This window comes from Dunckerocampus dactyliophorus, chromosome 2 (genome assembly GCF_027744805.1).
Source record: "Dunckerocampus dactyliophorus isolate RoL2022-P2 chromosome 2, RoL_Ddac_1.1, whole genome shotgun sequence".
Taxonomy (NCBI): Eukaryota; Metazoa; Chordata; class Actinopteri; order Syngnathiformes; family Syngnathidae; genus Dunckerocampus; species Dunckerocampus dactyliophorus.
The window spans coordinates 30,894,556-30,913,524 of record NC_072820.1 but is presented as its reverse complement, the minus strand read 5'-3'; the positions used below and the strand labels follow the sequence as shown (position 1 = coordinate 30,913,524).

General features: G+C 40.8%; 1 protein-coding gene across 4 annotated transcripts in view; it reads right to left on the bottom strand.

The window, feature by feature from the left end:
* The window catches only part of pald1a (phosphatase domain containing paladin 1a), a 76,666-nt gene that overhangs the window by 35,175 nt on the left and 22,522 nt on the right, over window positions 1-18,969 (bottom strand). For 3 of the 4 annotated variants that reach the window (XM_054766621.1, XM_054766622.1, XM_054766620.1), the window contains exons 4-17: window positions 18,075-18,254; window positions 17,810-17,974; window positions 17,564-17,724; window positions 17,407-17,482; window positions 16,035-16,189; window positions 15,873-15,972; window positions 14,928-15,032; window positions 13,255-13,350; window positions 13,038-13,172; window positions 8,812-8,928; window positions 8,552-8,731; window positions 8,294-8,491; window positions 6,027-6,167; window positions 5,884-5,955 (exon numbers count right to left, since the gene is read on the bottom strand). In XM_054766621.1, coding sequence (XP_054622596.1) covers window positions 5,884-5,955; window positions 6,027-6,167; window positions 8,294-8,491; window positions 8,552-8,731; window positions 8,812-8,928; window positions 13,038-13,172; window positions 13,255-13,350; window positions 14,928-15,032; window positions 15,873-15,972; window positions 16,035-16,189; window positions 17,407-17,482; window positions 17,564-17,724; window positions 17,810-17,974; window positions 18,075-18,254 — 1,881 coding nt within the window. Of the gene's footprint in view, window positions 1-5,883; window positions 5,956-6,026; window positions 6,168-7,176; window positions 8,113-8,293; window positions 8,492-8,551; window positions 8,732-8,811; window positions 8,929-13,037; window positions 13,173-13,254; window positions 13,351-14,927; window positions 15,033-15,872; window positions 15,973-16,034; window positions 16,190-17,406; window positions 17,483-17,563; window positions 17,725-17,809; window positions 17,975-18,074; window positions 18,255-18,969 lie in introns of those variants that run through there. The other variant, XM_054766623.1, reaches the window with a different exon arrangement.

Below are 18,969 nucleotides of genomic sequence, written 5' to 3'. Positions count from 1 at the left end.
AACATACGGTATGTGCGCTGCAAAACTTCTGTCAGTGTATTCTTGCTAGTTGCTACGTCGTTCTTTCAAATGGCTGTTCTGATCAGGAGGATTATCAGGACAAAACAGCCCCTGCTTCCATTGGCCCGTACAGGTGAGAAAGTTTCAACACCTAATTGAAGAAAGCAGACCACATTCATTTGCTGAGGAACTTGCATAATGTCCCTCATTGGGTGTAAAGTGCAGGTTTGGATTGCACTATTTAAAGTAAATCATTCAACATGGCAAGCTATACCACCCTCTGTTCATCCTGATTTTGTGTTGCATTCTAACTCATTTTTTGTACTCATTGATCATTTATTCTTAAATACGTCAGCATTATTAATAATTTATAACTGATTCCTTTATAATTACAACGGGAATCTAGAAAACTTCACCTGCACTGTCCATTTATTTCACAGTCACACTGGTTGAATTTTTGGCTAAAAAGTTATTGAGTTGATTTAAAGTTACTGAATTGTTTCGTATCGTATCGTATCATTCTAAATGAACCAATATCGTCCTTGAATCGTATCAGCAACCACAAATTGTGATACAAATCAAATTTCGTTATTAAAACGAATTGTTACACCCCTAATTCACATCGTCTTCTGAATGCCTTATATTTGTATTTTTGTTAATTTAGTCATTTTTATTGTTGAAAATGCTTAATTTAGGCAACAAATACATATAATTTGCTTAAATATTGACTTTTTTTTTTTTTTTTACTAATAACAGGCTGTATTCAACCTAGAAACAGCATGATTTAATTCTATGTTTGAGTGGCAAGGTATGACTGTAAACATTGCATTTTTGTGACAATTAACATTTCAATTAGGCCACTTTGCCTCTTCTTTAGGTTCATTGTGTCTTTTTTGCGACATATAACATTTCAATTAAGTTATAACTCTAAAGCAGGTGTCACTTCTATATTGCCATTTCCTCAAATAAAAACCAAAGATATTTATAAAAATATGAGCTTTTTTTCAATGCAAATTGTGTCTAAAACATCTGTAATGAAATTAGAAAGGCTTTCAGTGCAGCATGCACCATTCAAGGCCAAAGCACCTGCATAAATTTGTCTTACATCTACTTTGTTACTGCAGCACAACACATCTGAATAAGATCTCTTTGGACGCCAAGGAAATGGCGATGAAAACATCGCACATCCTGCAAGTGAGGTTCCTGTAGTGACCACACCACGTATCCGAGATACTCGCCCTGGCTGCGATGCATTGACTGGCATGGACTATTTTACTGCAGGGGCCTCTCTCTCTGCGTGGGTTTGAACTTTCAATCAAGAAACCAATCACAGACCTCTATTCAGAGAGAGGGGGGCACTGAATTGCTACAAGTTTTGTTCATGGCGAGAACGGAGGGTGAAAAGGGCTATTCAGACTAACAGCTGATGAGGTCCATTAAAGTTGCAATGGCATAAATCAGGAGAGAGCTTAAATCAGCAACAATGATGAGCACACATGGAAATGATCATTTTACCCAACCAATGCTTTGAAGTGCAGTACAGAAGTACATATTTATAACAAGAAATGCATGAATGCAAATGACCAACAGGCATCCTCCAATTGTTGCTGTCCAAAGGATACTGCATAAAAACCATGTGTACATAATGGTTCAGTAAAATTGATTTGTTACATTCACTGGCAGCCCACAACTTTATGACCATCTCCTTGTACACAACACTCATAACACACATAAATTCAATGTGCTCAAAGCAATCCACAGTCACCTAAAATCAACAAGTCAACAAACATTTTGAGAGTGTGCAAGAAAGAATATTCTAGTCAATCACTACACAAGAATACAAACGACATGAGAGCAAAATAGGGCATCCCAATCAGGATTATTAGGAATGGTACTAAGAAAGCAGATCACCCTCAAAATGTCAAAAATGATTATATGAACGAGATAGTGGAAAGGTTCAATAATTACTTTGTAAATATTGGACCAAAACTGGGAGAAAAGATCCCAAATTTCTTGTCAGACAGGAAACCCAACTCCATGTTCCTCACTGATATGACAAAAAAGGAAATAATTGATATTGTCAATAAATGTAAAGCAAAAACATCAACTGATTGTAATGGAATTGAAGTGGAAATGATTAAAAAAAAGGTCACTAATGAGATCGCAGAACCGCTGCGTTAATTAATGAACTAAAACTTAAAAGATATTTTGATAAAAACAGGCTACTCCTGAATTTAAGTCAAACTAAAATTATGCTATTTGGTAATAGCAGTAAGGATTTGCAAATACAAATTGATGGTGTGGACATTGAAAGGGTGAATGAAAATACATTTCTGGGGGTCATAATAGATGAAATTATGAGCTGGAAATCTCACATTAAAAATATACAACATAAAGTGGCAAGAAATACCTCAATACTGAATAAAGCAAAATTTGTTTTGGACCAAAAATCACTCCATACTCTCTATTGCTCTCTGGTATTACCATATCTAACTTAGTGTGTGGAGATATGGGGGAATAACTATGCCGTGGTACAAAAAAGATCATCCAAAATGCCGCTTATAGAGAACATACAAACCCTCTATTACTAAAATCACAATTATTAAAATTTGCTGATCTAGTAAATTTTCAAACAGCTAAAATTATGCATAAAGCAAACAATAACCTGCTACCCAAAAATGTTATTAAATTCTTCTCAGCAAGAGAGGAGAAATATGATCTTAGGGAAAAATTTAACTTAAAACATTCATACGTGAGAAACCGCTTACAACCTTCGGCATTTCAGTATGTGGAATCAAATTATAGAACGGATTGAGTAAGGAACTCAAACAATGCACTAAAATAGGGGTGTCAAATTCAATCGCACAGGAAGTAAACACTCAAAGACTACTTTAGGTTGTGGGCTGAATTGGACATTACCACCCCACCACATGACCCAACTTTGTATCTTTCTTATTTATCCTGAAACTTTCAACACTTGTATATTTCTGCATGTTGGAAGTATTAAAACCTTCTTGTCCTTAAAAGCAACATAATTGGTGAATGAAGCACACTAATTATATACATTACATACGCATTATCAGTGCGCACACACAGATGCTTGCTTGAAGTTGCGAAGATTACAGGACATGCTCCAATAATCCAGGCTGATAAAATAGTAGTTAGTATGGTCAAACTTTGAGAAAATTAGCACTGACCTTGAATAGATAAGTGTCACGTTTTAGCATGGTGTAATGTTGCAACAACTTCACAATACAGAGATCGGGTACCCAGTGCAGGTAAAATGTATTTCCTTATTAATAATGATCACTGCTGAGCAGCAGCAAGGATGAAACCAGAGCAGTTGCAAACATGAACAAGAACAGCAATGCTCCAACAAACAATGGAGAGCGAGGCAGATCTAAATACAAGCGTAACTCAAACTGGCAGAAGGTGCCATAGAAACGAAAAAAGCAAAGCAGAAAAACACAAGACCATTCCAAAACAAGAAGTACTACAAAATAAGAGCACAAAAACGGAACTAAGGCGTAGAAGTGGAACAAGCTGTCACACAGGCTACCACGCAGATCGTGACAGTAAGCAGCCTACACACCTTTTATCCCAGTTCCCCGCACGTGCACTGCCGGGATTGGAACATACAATATAATGCACCTCTGTGGTTGCGTTTTCAATTTTGGACAAAATGTGCATGACAGCTGGTGAAACTGTTTTTGTGTGAACATACTTTTTTTAAATTTAACTCGTGTAGATGGACATTTTTTTTACGTGAGAGTAGGGGAAATGTGCATTCATATGCACTGATTCTTGCTTGAAATTTCTACTTTCCTACATGTGGATATACGACTATGGTTGTTTTTTCGTGGCTGTTTTTTTCAATAAAGTGATTGTTGATCGACCACCTCTTCGTCATTCTATTCAAACATCACAATCCATGAGATGTGAAACCCGCAAGAGTTTGCAGCTGTGGAATTGGCAGATTACGCATTTCCCAGCATGCTTTTCTGTAGTTGAAATGATCAATTTTGACTGTGTTTTGCCTCTTTAAGGTGTTATTTTGTACAGACAGGGTGTAATAGTTAAAGTGCTGCCTTATTTATTGTTATTAATGTTTCTCCTGTTCTCATTCATTTTCTTGTGTTTTTCTTTCTTTCTTTCTGTTGGGAGAATGAACAGAACAAGAATTTCATTGCATGGCAGAACTACCTGTTCTACTGTGCATATGACAATAAAACTCTTGAATCTTGAATCTTTTTAGTTGTGTAGAGTTAAATTATTTGGACTTTTGGTCTGAATCTGGCACGCCTATTAAGAATGGTTGTGAATTTCGTGCTATATGCAATATTGTTTCCACTTTAAATAATAATGCCAGAGGAGTAGTTTATACCGGAGGAGTTGCTTAATCACGCAGATCGCTTTAAGCACTTTATTTGATAAGATCCGCGAGGCGGGCCAAGTCAGTGCTATTTTCCAAATAGTTCCGCGGGCCGGATGAAATTGCTGCACGGGCTGGATTTGGTTGCCGGGCCTGAGTTTGACACATATGCACTAAAATGAGCAAAACTGTAAACGTCAACTGCTTGTACTAAGTACAAGGAAGACGTGTCCTGAACCACTGTGTACATACAGTACAATACTATGTCTAATCACTCTTACACTGACTACTAACTCTTATTATTTATTTTATTTTATTTATTTTTATTGTCTGTAGTCTGTACTCACTCATTATTCAACTATGTTTCTGTCAACAATGAACCTTTAATCAGTTATCATTATTATATATTTATGCTGATTTATCATTATTATTATCACATTGTTATACAACCTTATCATTTTCCTATGTATTGAAACTGCCAAAGACTACAGTACATATGGAATACATGAAGTGAACAAATGCCTTGCAATTTATATGAAACGGATGGGGGGTAGGCTTAAATAAGCTCTGCTTCTTCCTACTGCTTTTTGGACATGTGGAACTGTGAATGGTTCTATGTGACTCATTCCAATGTAACTTGTATGTATTCAAAATAAACGAAACAATTACCATTACCTAATACAAATACAGTGATGCCTCGTTAGTTGCGGTTAATTGGTTCCAGACCCGACCGCGATAAGTGAATTTTTGCGAAGTAGGATTCAATATTAATAAATGGAATATTTCTTAGAAAATCTGTTCTACGTACGTTTTTTAACATTATTAGACACCTCAAGACATAAATTGAAACTCCTTTATTCTATATTTGTAGATATAATCAGAGAAAATAAAACATATTAGACAAGATAACAGACTCACATGTTAGCAGTTCCTTGTTGTTTTTTTCTGTACAGCGTACTTCCAGGGTACTTCCTTGCGGCTTTAAATGGCTTTACACTAGTATTACCCCAATATAGTAGACAGAAAAAGAGTAAATAAGCCATGTAAGATTCCTAATAAAACCTAATAAAACATAAATGTGTTCACTAGGGAACCTTAGTGACAAGTCTAGTGCCTGTCTCACAGACACCTAGTGGCCAATGTAGAACACCGTACTAGATTCACAATTGGAAAGCTTCTTCTGCTTTATATTTGTATTTTAGTTCATTTAGCTATTTTTAAATAAATACTTATATAAATATATAACTATTATAAATATATAAGTATTTAAATAAATTCTTAATTTAGGGCAAGAATAAGTCAAATTTGCTTAAATATGCTTTTTTTTAAACTACTGTTACTGAAATCAAGCTTTTATTATGACTTGCGTTCACACATGAAACCTGCCCCCTACAACTGTCCACTACAACACAGTCCAGGCTTGCTTGTGTGTATCACAACACACACATAAACGTACATTACCACTATTTGTTAAATAACAACAAAAAACGTACATGTGTATATAAACCTACCTGAAACTCTCCTTTTGTATACTTGGCATCAGGGACGCTCACTATCTCATCTTCGGTAAATTCCGGAAACCCCTGCAGGCAACAAAATAGTCATTTTGGTACAATTTGGCAAAAATGTGAGTGTGGGGGTGTAGGCGTCTTACATTGAAGTGCCACAGAGTGAGCACAGAGACCACCATGGCAGTGGTGGTCCTGCCTTTGCCGTTGGAGCAGTTGAAGACAAAGGCCGAACGTGAATCCTCTGCCAGGGCGCTCTTCATGGCGTCCAACAGCTTGTCGAAATCCTGTAGATGTACAATACTTAAGTTACCCATCCATCCATTTTCTATACCGCTTCTTCCTCATTAGGGTCGCGGGGGCATGCTGGAGCCTATCCCAGCTGACTTCGGGCAACAGGCGGGGTACAACCTGGACTGGTCGCCAGCCAATCGCATGGCACATATAGACAAACAACCATTCACACTCACATTCACACCTATGGACAATTTAGAGTCTCCAATTAACCTCACCTGCATCTTTTTGGAATGTGGGAGGAAACCGGAGTACCCGGAGAAAACCCACACGCACACGGGGAGAACATGCAAACTCCACACAGAAATGCCCAGGGGAGAATCGAACCTAGGTCTTCCCGATCTCCAGGCTGTTACTGTGTTGGCCAACGTGCTAACCACTAGACCATACTTATGTTACCATTATTTAATAAAAAACACTTCACCTTAAAAGAATAATGATAATATTGTAAATTCTATATATGAACATCACTCCTTCACGCAATCATGTTTTTTAAAAAATTCATAAATGGTCGCTGTTTCCTTGTGGCCTATTATTGTTTTTTTTTTAAATGCACATTTAAGCAAATTGTACTTATTCTTGGCCAAAGCATTTTGAAGCATAAATTAACTAACTAAATGACTAAAATACAAACACAAGGTAGAAGAATTCTAATTGTGATTGTAGTATTGTACATTGGCCACGAGGTGTCGTGTTTAGTGAAACAGGCACTAGACTCTCACTAAGTTTCCCCAGGGAACACATTTACTGTGACACTGCCTATGACAGGAGTTTTATTTATGTCTAAAATGGCTTATTTTCTCCTATTTTGTCTACTATATTTATGTCTAATGTCTTATTTTATTTTATTGCAAGTTTGAATTACATCACAACAGGCACAATAATGCCTAACACGGGCTACTGTTGCGGTCGTAACCCACACCAAGCTAAAACTCAACTCTGAACCCCCGGGACCACTTCTTGTTCACCCCCCCAGCTCCCCCTGCACCAGAGCACATTTACAGTAACACACAAGAAATTAGTCATTTATGTCTTATTTTCTATTATGTGTACTATATTGGGTAATACGAGTGTAAAGGTGACTATAGGGGTCTTAATTCATGTCTAAAGGGCACTAGTACTGTGAAAAAACATATTTACAAGGTCGTAAACAGGTTTTCTATGCTCTAACAACAAAATTACATTCAAATTGGATGTAATTTGTAATTTTGCCCACTATAAATGATTATAATAACAATTATTTGTCCCCCATTTATTTATTACTTGATCAGTGTGCTGATTCTCAGCCCAGAATGGTAGCATCCTTGGTAGTATACCTACCACTAAGGATGTCCGATAACAGCGGCCCATCGATATTATCGGCCCGATATTGGCATAAAAATGTAATATTGGTCAATATCGGTATCAGGTTTTTTTCCTTGTAATGAAAACCATTTAAGACCTTTAAGTGCCAAAGTCGTAAGCAAGCAACTTTGCTGAATTTGCTGCTAATATGATGCCTCATGTAGTTAATAATTTACACCAGGAGATGGCGGACATCTGTAACTTCAATCTGAGCAACATTTGTGGGCGTATTTTATGCAAAGTTTAGGAGTTTATCCCTGTGTGCATGCGGCAGCGAGCCCACTCACCATAACAGTCCACGCGCAGCACATGCTTGAGCCGATGCTTTGCATAATCGTATTCGGGGTGGCAGGACGTGAAGGGTTGTTATTGTGAGGGAGATAGCAGGACTGTAAACAAACGCAGAAATAGCGGCAAGCAGGGGGAGACTCCTCGGCAGAATATGCAATGCTGTTGAATTCACCAAACTTGCGGAGTTCCTCGAGCCACGCTTTGCCACGCCCAATTGCAAGTATTCCTCAGATGTTTGCTTACAGTTGTACAATGTTGTTTACAGCCAAGTTGAGAAGCTAATGCTGATGCTGTATCCATGAGCTTCACAACAGATAGGTGTTAATTCCACAACAGAACATATGTGATGTTACACATATCGGTAACGGTTGATACTGGAATCGGAAATTGAGAGTCGCACAATATCTGAAAAAAGGTCAATATCGGACATCCCTACCTATTACAGTTTGTTTTTTTACAATTTCATCCCTCTGAACTTAATTACCTCCTCCCTGGGGGCACCGCAGTCTGGCAAAGGGATGCGTTTGTACACAAGACCCTGCGTGGAGTTTTTGTGCTGTGTGAAGATCTCCTTCACCGTCAAGATGCTTTTGAACATCTTCATTAGCTTCTCCTGCTCCAGCGTCACCTCCAGCCACTTCTGGCTTCGCATGATCTCATCCTTCAGGGAGCTCTCCAGTTTCTAAAAGCAGGTCAAAGTGAGACGCCTGAAAATTGACGGTGAGAACTGTCCTCTCTTCACCTCGATGACATGTGGGTCTGAAGACGGGATGGGAATGTGCTGATCCAAGTGCGACGGCTCCCTCTGGGTGAAGATCTGGCCATTGCCTTCAAAGACCAGCTCCTCCTGCAGGTTGACCCACAACACGTGGCTATGCTTCCTCTTCTCGTCCATCAGGTGGGCCAGCACAGCTCCTGTGGCCTACCGACGGCAAGGAATAAACGTTATCTCTACACCCTCAGCAGCTATTAGCGAGGATTCAAGCAGCTCTGACGCTGCACCTCTGATGTCGGCTGCGCCATTCCGTAAACAGGCATCTTGGGCACTCGTCTGAAGTTGACCGCCTTCATCTCCTTCACCGTGCTGAGGACATCGGGCGCCAGGTACTCATCAGCCACCTGCCCAGACAGGAAAAATGCACGGTTCGATTCAATGTTAAAATCAGCTTAATGGAAACTGCAAATTGACTCTAAATCCCACGTGAATGTCTATTTCAATTTTCCCCCCTTTTTTGTTTTTACAGGGGTCCTATCGTGCTTTGAAAATGACACTGGATCGCAGTGGGGCACTAGATGTGTACAGGGCAAATCTGCATTCTTCTCCTCTTGGCCGAGGCTTGCTCAGATTTGGTAGCCTACTCTGTTGCAATTAGTCAGGGGTTGATTACTTGTAATGGGAATGAAGTTTTATTATGAAAATAATAATTTTATGAGCAAAAAGAACTAGGAATAACTGTCACAGCATGGCATGGTGTTTTGTTGGCAATGACCTCTGGATGCAGAGACGGGACTCGGTGCAGGTAAAAATATTGACAATAAAGTCCTAATGATAAAAGAATATGGCCGTATAGTACAAGGAAAAAAAAAAGTTCTTACATCACTAAATGATAAATATTACATGGGGAAAAAAAGTCAATATTCCGAGAAAAAGTCAATAAAGAATAAAGTGGAAAAAAAACCTTGTAATATTGTCAGACAAAATTTGAAATATTACAAAGGTAAAGGGTAAATTTAAAAAAATCAGAATTTTACAAAATTAGTCCCAATAGTTACCTGGAAGCTTAGGAGTATAATGGAGTATAATGTTGTAATATTGTGAGAGAACAGTGCGTTCATGTGTATGTGACAAAAACACTCGCATCTTCTTCTGCTGTGGAACACATACGCAAACAAGATGGCCACGGAGTTCTGTCGCGAAAGTAGATGAGAGCGTCTTTGTCACATACACAAGCATACACAAGAATGCAAAGGCAACAGTGTGCAGGGATACGGCGGGAGACAAAAATAACGCCAAGCGTTTTGTGAGGTCTGATTTTTTGAGAAGGCATTTCTGTGATGCAAATGTATTAATCTTTTGAATGCATATTGTTTTGAGAAGCCAAACTATTTACTTAATTGTCCGCAGCAACTAAGCAGAACATGTTTTTCATCACAGAAATCTGACCAGAACTGGACTTAGGAGACCAAGTGGGGAGTAAGTCGTTGTTGATGGACTACAATGCTGATGGGGATGTCATACAACTTCATGTCAAAAAATCCAAACGATCCCTTTAAACAAACTGTACTTATTCTTGGCCTCAATTAAGCATTTTCAAGCATAATAAAATGGCTAAATGATCTAACTAAGTGAACTAAAACACAAATAAAAGGCAGAAGAAGCATTGTAATCGTGAATGGAGTACTGTATTATACATTGGCCACTAGGTGTCGGCGTTCAGTGAGACAGGCACAAGACTCCTCACTAGTGTTCCCTAGGGCAGTGGTCCCCAACCCCCGGGCTGTGGCCCGTACCGTGCCCCGTACCGCGCGGTGGGTCATTTGGTACCGGGCCGCACAGAAAGAAAAAATAATTTCCATTATTTCATTTTTTTATGTTTTATTTTGAAAAGTGGCCTGAATCTCTCTTGTTACACCCGTCTCACTTGACGCATGTCCATTGTGGGTGTGCTAACTTTATCTCATGCTGCACAGATAGACTACTACTATATTTTTACCATTTTTCTTTTACCTCATATTTGGTGTCAAATGCTGATACTATGTGGGAATGCATAAAGGTAAGTTTTGATGACTTATTGAGTGCTAATGTGCACATTTGTCTCAAGTTCATTCATGCTAGCACACTGCCTTTTACCACACACGTCAAACAGCCATGTAATAATCTCTCTGGAAAAACTTGGCTGGAACTTGAACTGGTGGATGGTGGGTCGGCATTCATTTTGTACTTTTAATGTGATGTTATTCATGTCTTAGTTTTACACAATACATAAGAAATAAGATAAATTAGATCGCTATAATGTACGAATGGAATGGATAGATGACACAGAATCTGAAAAAAAAAGGGGGACCTTTGGAAGACAACAAAGGAAGCTATAAACATGCAACAAACACCATTATTTACAGTCAAAGCACTGTGGAATCTGGAGTGTGCCAACAGATTTGTTGTGTCTTCAAAAGTTATGGAGCTAGATCCAGAAGCAAACCGCCATGACGGCAAATGCGATTTTGTGAGTAACTACTGAACTAATATCAATATCATTATGAATCCAATTGCTAATGGTATGTTTTCATGGTCAAAGAATCTAAATATGTACATAAAATAAATGTAGGACTAACATTTTTAGCGTATGGGAAATCACAGTATGGGAGGAACTATGGCGCTCGGCGGAGGTCTGCGCTCACCGAGTGCTTTTCTATTTTACTCTTATTCTGTCTACTATATAGGGTAATATGAGTGTAAAGCCGTTTAAAGCTCCAAGGAAGTACGCTGAAAGTACTCTGCCCAGAAAAAACAACAAGGAACTGCTAACGTGTGAGTCTGTTATCTTATTTAAGTCTAATATGTCTTGTTTTCTCTGATTATATCTACTAATCAGGCTGTCAGCAGGCTGCAACACAGAGAGATCACTGGGAGAGTGCAGGAAGGCCGGGCCGGAGTCGGCTTTGGGGAACCAATGAGATTCTGGTCAAAAGCCTCAAGACAGCAGAGAAGGGCCATGATTGTGGAGGAAGTGGCTCGAGCAGAACAAGAGCAGTATCTCATCAAAGCAGTGTCCCAGGGCAAGCAAGGGGCATGGACCAGGTGGAAGGACACCATCCACAGGGTCATAACCTGGCAAGACATCTGGCAAGCTCCACAGGCACGGCTCAGCTTCATGGTCAGGGCAGCGTACGACACCCTCCCGTGCCCTCAGAACCTCTCCACGTGGTTTGGGAGTGAGGACAGGTGCTCGCTGTGTGAAAGTGACAAAGTAGGCCTCCAACACATCCTGGCATCATGCAAAGTGGCACTGTCACAAGGACGTCTCAGATGGCGGCACAATCAAGTGCTGAGGAAGTTGGCAGAGCACCTGGAGACAAGAAGAACAGCTGCTAACGCAACAGCAAGCAGCCAAACGACTAGCATCTCCTTCGTACGACCAGGGGAGACCCAGGAAAAGCCGCAGGGCAGTCAGGCAAGATCATTGCTAACCCCTGGGAAGGCGTGGGAAATGCATGTCGACCTGGACAGGCAGCTCATCTTCCCAAGCGAGATTATGTAATCAACCCTAAGACCAGACATCGTGATGTGGTCCACAGCTGCCAAGCGGGTCCTCATCATTGAGTTAACCGTGCTGTGGGAAGAGGGAATACCATCTGCACACGAGACCCAGCGGCTCAAGTACACCGAGCTGGCAGCAGAGTGCAAAGAGGCAGGGTGGGCAGCATCCATCCACCCAGTGGAGGTCGGGTGCAGGGGCTTCGTTGGCAGGTCAGCGATCCAGCTTCTCCGCGCTCTAGGAACAACAGGGGCAAAACTACAGCGAGCAATCAAAGAGCTAGCAGAAGAGGCAGAAAAAGCAAGCTACTGGTTGTGGTTAAGGAGGAAAGATAGCAGATGGGGTCAAGACACCCCAATAGGGTTAGATGCAGGGAGTGGTAGGGAGACGTCCCAAGATGCCACTTGCCCCCCCACCTGGAGATGTACTGGCTAGGGGGCGAAACATCAGTGAAAGGTGGCACCAGCTGACAATCCTGCATCTGACCCAAAGTGCACTGGAGGAGGTGCGACAGGCAAAATGTCCAGCAGGAAATACCATCTCAACCTGTATATACTACTATATTGGGTAATACAAATGAACAGGGGACTATAGGAGTGCTATTTCATGTATTGAGGGCTCTAATAATGTTAAAATGTGTTTAGGAGATTGTTTAGAAGATTGTAAACAGTCCATAACTACACAAATATTAATATTGAATCCTACTTCGCAGAAATGCACTAATTGCAATTGGGTCTGGAATCAATTAACCGCGATAAAAGAGGGATTACTGGACAAATTTTATGAGAATAAAGTTGTCATTACAAGAAAAAAGCCCTAATTTTATGAGATTAATGTTGCATTATCACAAGTATAGAGTCGTGATATTATGAGCATAAACTGTGCTAAGATGAGGGCTGTGAAGGACCTTGTCATAAAATTAAGAGACAAGCAAATAAAAATGACCAACGGCTGAAGGTAATAAATACTCGCCAGGACACGGGCTCCTCTGGTGACCAGCTGGGGTGGTGCAGACAGCTCGGAAAGGTCCATACGGGCCAAGAGGCGGTACAGCCAAGTGTGGCAGCACATCCACTGGCTGAAGTTGGACACGAAGGCAAGAGGATGCTGCAACGTGTGACAATGACTTTAGCAGCTGATAGGAAATACTTTGCAATCAGTAATGAGTCATTTGCTGCCACCCACTCACCTGCTCATGGAGGTATGCGTTAAACACAATCAAGTAAAAGTAGCGCTCCAAGCTCTGCCTGGTTCTGTTGAGGAAGTAGTCTTTGGTGCTGTTTCCCTGAAGGCCAACAGAGAAAACTGATTAATAGTGGGTTCGTTCACACGTCTTTTATGAGATCATTAAAAGGTCACACTATTTTTCACCAATTCAAAATACGTCTCAGAGGTGCCACAATATTTTTATTGTACAACGTGTAGCGAAACCTTTTTTTTTTTTTTTTTTTTTACAAGATTGTGTGGTGGTATCATCTAGCAGAAACAGCAATATGTCCACGAGGAACGAGGCTTTTTTCCCTTCATGATGTCATAAAAAGCCACAACTTTAATAAGGGAGCATTTGAGTGTCTGAGGAGCAAACGAGTGATGAAGATGATTGATTTTCATTATTCTCCGGGAATACATACACTCCTGATCCAAATCTTAAGACCAGTTGAAAAATTGCTAGAATTTGTATTTTGCACATTTGGATCTTAATGAGGTTTTAAGTAGCGCTACAATATGCAAAAACAAGAAGGGGGAGTGAGACAAAAAGCATATTTCCTGAAATAGCTTGTTTGTTTTCAATAAATTACTTTTTCAAAGTGCTTTTTGTCTCACTCCCCCTTCTTGCTTTTGCATATTGTAGCTCTACTTAAAACCTCATTAAGATCCAAATGTACAAAATACAAATTCTACCAATTTTTCAACGGGTCTTAAGATTTTGATCCGGAGGTTATTTATCAAATAGGGGTGCTCATCAAAAGTTAAATGCAGGAAGTGTTTCTTGAATCATGCATTTATTCTGGAATTAAATACAAGCGGTCAACAAAGGTGAAGTTTCCGACATGCAGGATCTCCACCTCTGACTGTGAAGCAGACACTCTGGCAGCACCCGCCGTCCTGCTGAAACATGCATGGGTGTCCAAATTACGGCCCAGAGGCCAACTATGGAACGTAGCTCATTGCAGAAATAAAATAGATAATAATAACAGACAGTATGAATTGCCTTTGAGAAAATTCATGTCACAAATGACAATTCTGCCACTTTACAGAGTGGAATTATAATTTATTATTATTATTATTATTACATATTATAACAACAGTGGTTTATTTGGTCTCCAAAAAGGTAAACAATGATATCTTTTAACGCCAATTTGTGGGACAATAAGCATTTCAATCCCCCCCCCCGCATGGTTTTGTGACTCGGCTAAATAAAAGTTTGTCCAGTCATATTTTATCATTGTACTTTTCTTAAAACTAATGTTAAAATCTCGTCTCGTGGACTCAATCTCATCTATCGTCTCATCTTGTGAGTTGGGTATCTCGAGTCTGCCATAGGGTGGCATTTGTTTGTTTTATCTTCTTCTGCTTTCTTTAATTTTTCTGGATGACATGTAGAATGGTGACTCATTGAAGTAGAATGGTGGAAGACGTTTATAGCGGCTGTATTTTAATAATGATGGGGGAAAAAAAGATACACGGCGAGAGTGCATAGATAATCCATCGTAGGGTTAACTATCACGATAGTTCAATATATTGACATTTTGTCACACCCCTAATTATTGACTATGAACTTATGACGTGATTGATGTGTCACTCCTGTACTGTTAAGATGAACTGGTAGATTGTATGGAGGAACATCCCAAAAGCACCAACCTGAATCTGGTAATCATCTCCAATCCCCTCCAGCTTGCTCTTGTTCTCGTATATTGCTGCTTTTATGTTGTGCATTTCCGAACACAAAGATATAGCCTGGTCCACCTTTGAGGAGAAACACAGTTAGCCTTTTGCACCAAAGTTTAAGTGGGCCATGCATCCTACCGGACGTGCTCCTACGTGCTGGCTTCGTGCAAAAATGGGGAAAATCGCAAGAGACACGCACGTGGCCCGCACAGATTTTCAAACCCCCAAACAGCACGCAAAGTCCGTAGGAAGAAAATGGGGATGCAAATTATTTTCTGCATGCACGAAGGAAAACCTTGCACGCAGCCAGGTCGCAAAGGCAAGGCAGAGGAGGAGTGAGTGACCTTTGTGTGTGTCGCAAGTTTAAAAGTACATTGTGTACATTGATCGGCCACGGCAGCGGCTCCTCCCGCGGCAGGCGACTCCTCCAGGTGTACACTCTGGTTCTCCCGACCTCCGTGGATGCACGGTGGCTGCTCACACAGCATATCCAACATTAATGCACCTTACCCGGCCACGGCGGGCGGCTCTTCCCGCTGTACACTCTGGTTCTCCCGTTCACGATAGCCATAGGAAGCCAGTACGCCCATCTTGCAATCGAAGTGACAATGCCCACACACGGTACGTCCCCAGTGAGTGAAACATATGACAGTCTTACATGAAGCGCACCTAGCACGCAAGAGACGCACGCCGCACTCACAATCTAAAAGCTACCAACAGATGGTGAGCGGCAAGCACGTGTGTGTCACGAATCACTTGCTCCATAAGTACGACACACTTGCAACCCCTCTGTTACCCTCCTGCCTCTACGTGCTGGCCACAGCCAACAACTTTCCCAAAAATTGCGGAGCCCGTGCATGTGGTAACACGTATGTCGGGATGTAAGGCAAATAACAACAAATACTATCACGGATTCACCTCTTCCATTACTTGCTGTCCGTTTGGGAGCCTGGTGATGAGAGACTGGATGATGCGGAAAATTGGTTTGGGATTTGGAGACGCAGCCATGTTCTCAACTCTGCATAAAAAATGTCACACGTTTCATATGATGTCATGACGATAATAATAATGTGCTCTTACTGAGGCGACGGCCGTGAGTCGCCCCTTAGTTGGTTCATCACCAGCGTGCCCAGGATCATGGCCAGGTTGGTCCGACCAACGCCCACCTGGCAGCTGAAGAGCAGAGCGGGCAGCTGCCGCGTGGCGTCGTGTCCCAGAGACAAGCTGGGGCTCTCCTGGGAAGGAAAAAAAAACTGATTTGTGATTTTTTTTTTTAATCAGCAAATATACTATATAGAGGGGGGAGTATTGGGACACAAGGCTATTACACCTCATCAGAGATTTTGTGGACATTGCTTTGTGCACTGGGAAAAGAGTACGTCTTCCCACAAAGTTAGAGGCATACAATATGCGAAAACTACAAAAAAAAAAACACCACACTTGAATGCATCAGACAGAACGAGACAAAAACAAAATCAAGGGGAGACTCAGGGTACCGAGAAACCGGGCCGCTGCATACAAGTGGAGACTGTGGGGTATATCACTGCAGCCACAGGGGAAGTGAATGCACACACTTTTCCACCATGCAAGTCACAAGTCAAAATGATCTACCTCTTACGATAAAATATAACATATATATAAAATCTAACCGGTAAACTTTGAAACTACTATACTAAATATTAATAATGATTAGTATTACACATTGACAGTCTCAAAGCTTACAAGTAATCAAAGTAGTTGGTATCATTTGATAATTCACAATTTGATTCAATATGGCAATGAAGATAATGACACATAATTTCTCAACAGTTGTGTACATAACCTGAGTACCGGTAATATGTCAGTCAAAATAGCTACAAAGCGATCATAAGACACAGTTCATGTATTAGTCCAGTTAGCATTTGCCGTCAAACATTACCAATATACAATAAATGAAAATGATTATGCAAAAGCCAGTGCAGCCAAAGTCATATGAAAAAGGTTTCAGCAATGGGCACATTTTCCAATTAATCATGAAATAATAGTTTAAAAAAACGTAAGTGTAGAAAACACGCATTTCTATCGTGGAGTTCAGGACGTGAAGCAAATCCATCAAACAATTCCCTTTTTTTGTTATAGATATAGGCATCTTATTGCTTAGTCAATTTATCCGGAATCAGAATAACAAAGATGAAAGTTGTATTTCTGTGTGTAGCTTGACGTGTCTGTTCACCACTTTTCATTACTGTGCCGTGGGGGAGCACCAGCGAATCCACAGGGCAGCTTAATGTCAGCTGACCCATGTCATATGACATCTACAAAGTGGTGTTTATGCGATCTACCCACACTACCTTTGCGATCCACTGGTAGCTCGTGATTGACGTAATGGGCACCCCTGTACTAGAATATTCCAGTTATTGATTATAAACAGTGAAAATGTGTCATAGCACCAAAGAAGGACAGGTGGGCTTACCCTGAGTATGTTTACAAAAGCGTCCAAGTCTTCTTCCAGTGGGGCTCCCTCTACTGGTAGTGGTAATCTGTAATACCTGAAGTAAAAGCAAGAGAAATGTGGTTAAACATGTCATTTACAAGCATATTCAGAGACGCAGCGGAGCAACATAGGCCACCTGTAGGCTGGCATGGTGAACATAGGCCTCTTGTAGACCTCCTCAGTCACATGGATGTCCTCCTCACACATGATGATCGTCTTCTGCGGCTCGTCCTTGAGGTACTCGATGTCATTGTATATGTAGAAGACGTTGTCATTGAGCTTGGCAAAATCATGGAGCTGCAGATCAAAAAATAAATAACAGTCTTGACCATTTAGCTAAGCAAACAATAATAAACTGAATAGCAGGTGCTGAGTTAGTCACCTCCTTCCTGATGGTGAGCTCCAGGCTTTCCACCTGATGCTCTTTTTCCAGACCATGAAGGTTCTCATGGAGGTTTTCCTTCTTCCTGGGAGTGTAAGGGGCAAAGTCCTCACCCTTGCGCAGGAAGACCACTGGCTCCTCTCGCAGGCAGAAGAATATGACCTCCTGAGAAACAAAACAAAAAAACAGGAAAGTCAACATCACAAGTGTGTGGCTTTGTCGTCTTTCGTCCTTAATTTCAAATGACTTTAAACATGGCCGTCACCTCATGTCCTTGTGCTTGGAGCCTCTGCAGAACCTGCTTGAAGCCATTCAGGCTGGGCTGACCCATTCCATATAGCGGGTAGGACTCCTTGACCTGGCGGAAGTTGGGCGCCCCATAGGTGGTGGTGGTACTGAGGACATCCGCTTTGCTGTACACATCCTGAACCATGAAGTACTTGCCCTTGAAGGAAATACAAGGTTTCAGAGCGCTACAGTATCATGGTAAAGTCCCTGCTGCCCTCTAGTGGTTTCTTATTTACCTGCAGCAGGCTGTGTGTGGCATTTTTTTCTTCAGTGCTTTGGACTTTTTATTGAGTGGGATATGTTGCCAGCAGTACTTGAGTTCAAACACACGCACAACGTAATTGTGGGGTAGGAAACACGTTAATTATCATGCTTTTCTCCTTGTTTTTAAGTACATTTCCCCAAGAATGCACAGAAAAACATGGAGCGTAAAAAAGAAGAAACACTGGGAGACTTATAATTATAATATAATATTCCTTCAAATCATCATGCAGGCAAGACTTCACATCAATTTTACAATAAAAAGTAACAAAGCAACAGAAAAGCTAGGACGGTGCGCTAAGGCTAACACAAAATGCACCATGACAGGTTAAAACCGGTACATGCAAAAAGAAGAATAATTGCCTGAAACTAGAAACAGCTAACGGTGATGCAAATGGGGTACAAAAGTGTAAGGAGAAACAATGCAAAGAACCAGAAACTAACCAAACAGAACTCTCATCACAAATCACAAGCAGGTGTGTTCCCAGTGCCTTCAAACCAGAGTAAAGGTCATACATACTATACACTGCCCAACAGGAAACACAAATAACAACATAAAAACAAAGAACAGGAAATAACAACACAGCAGAGAAAAAACAAACCAAGAGTCC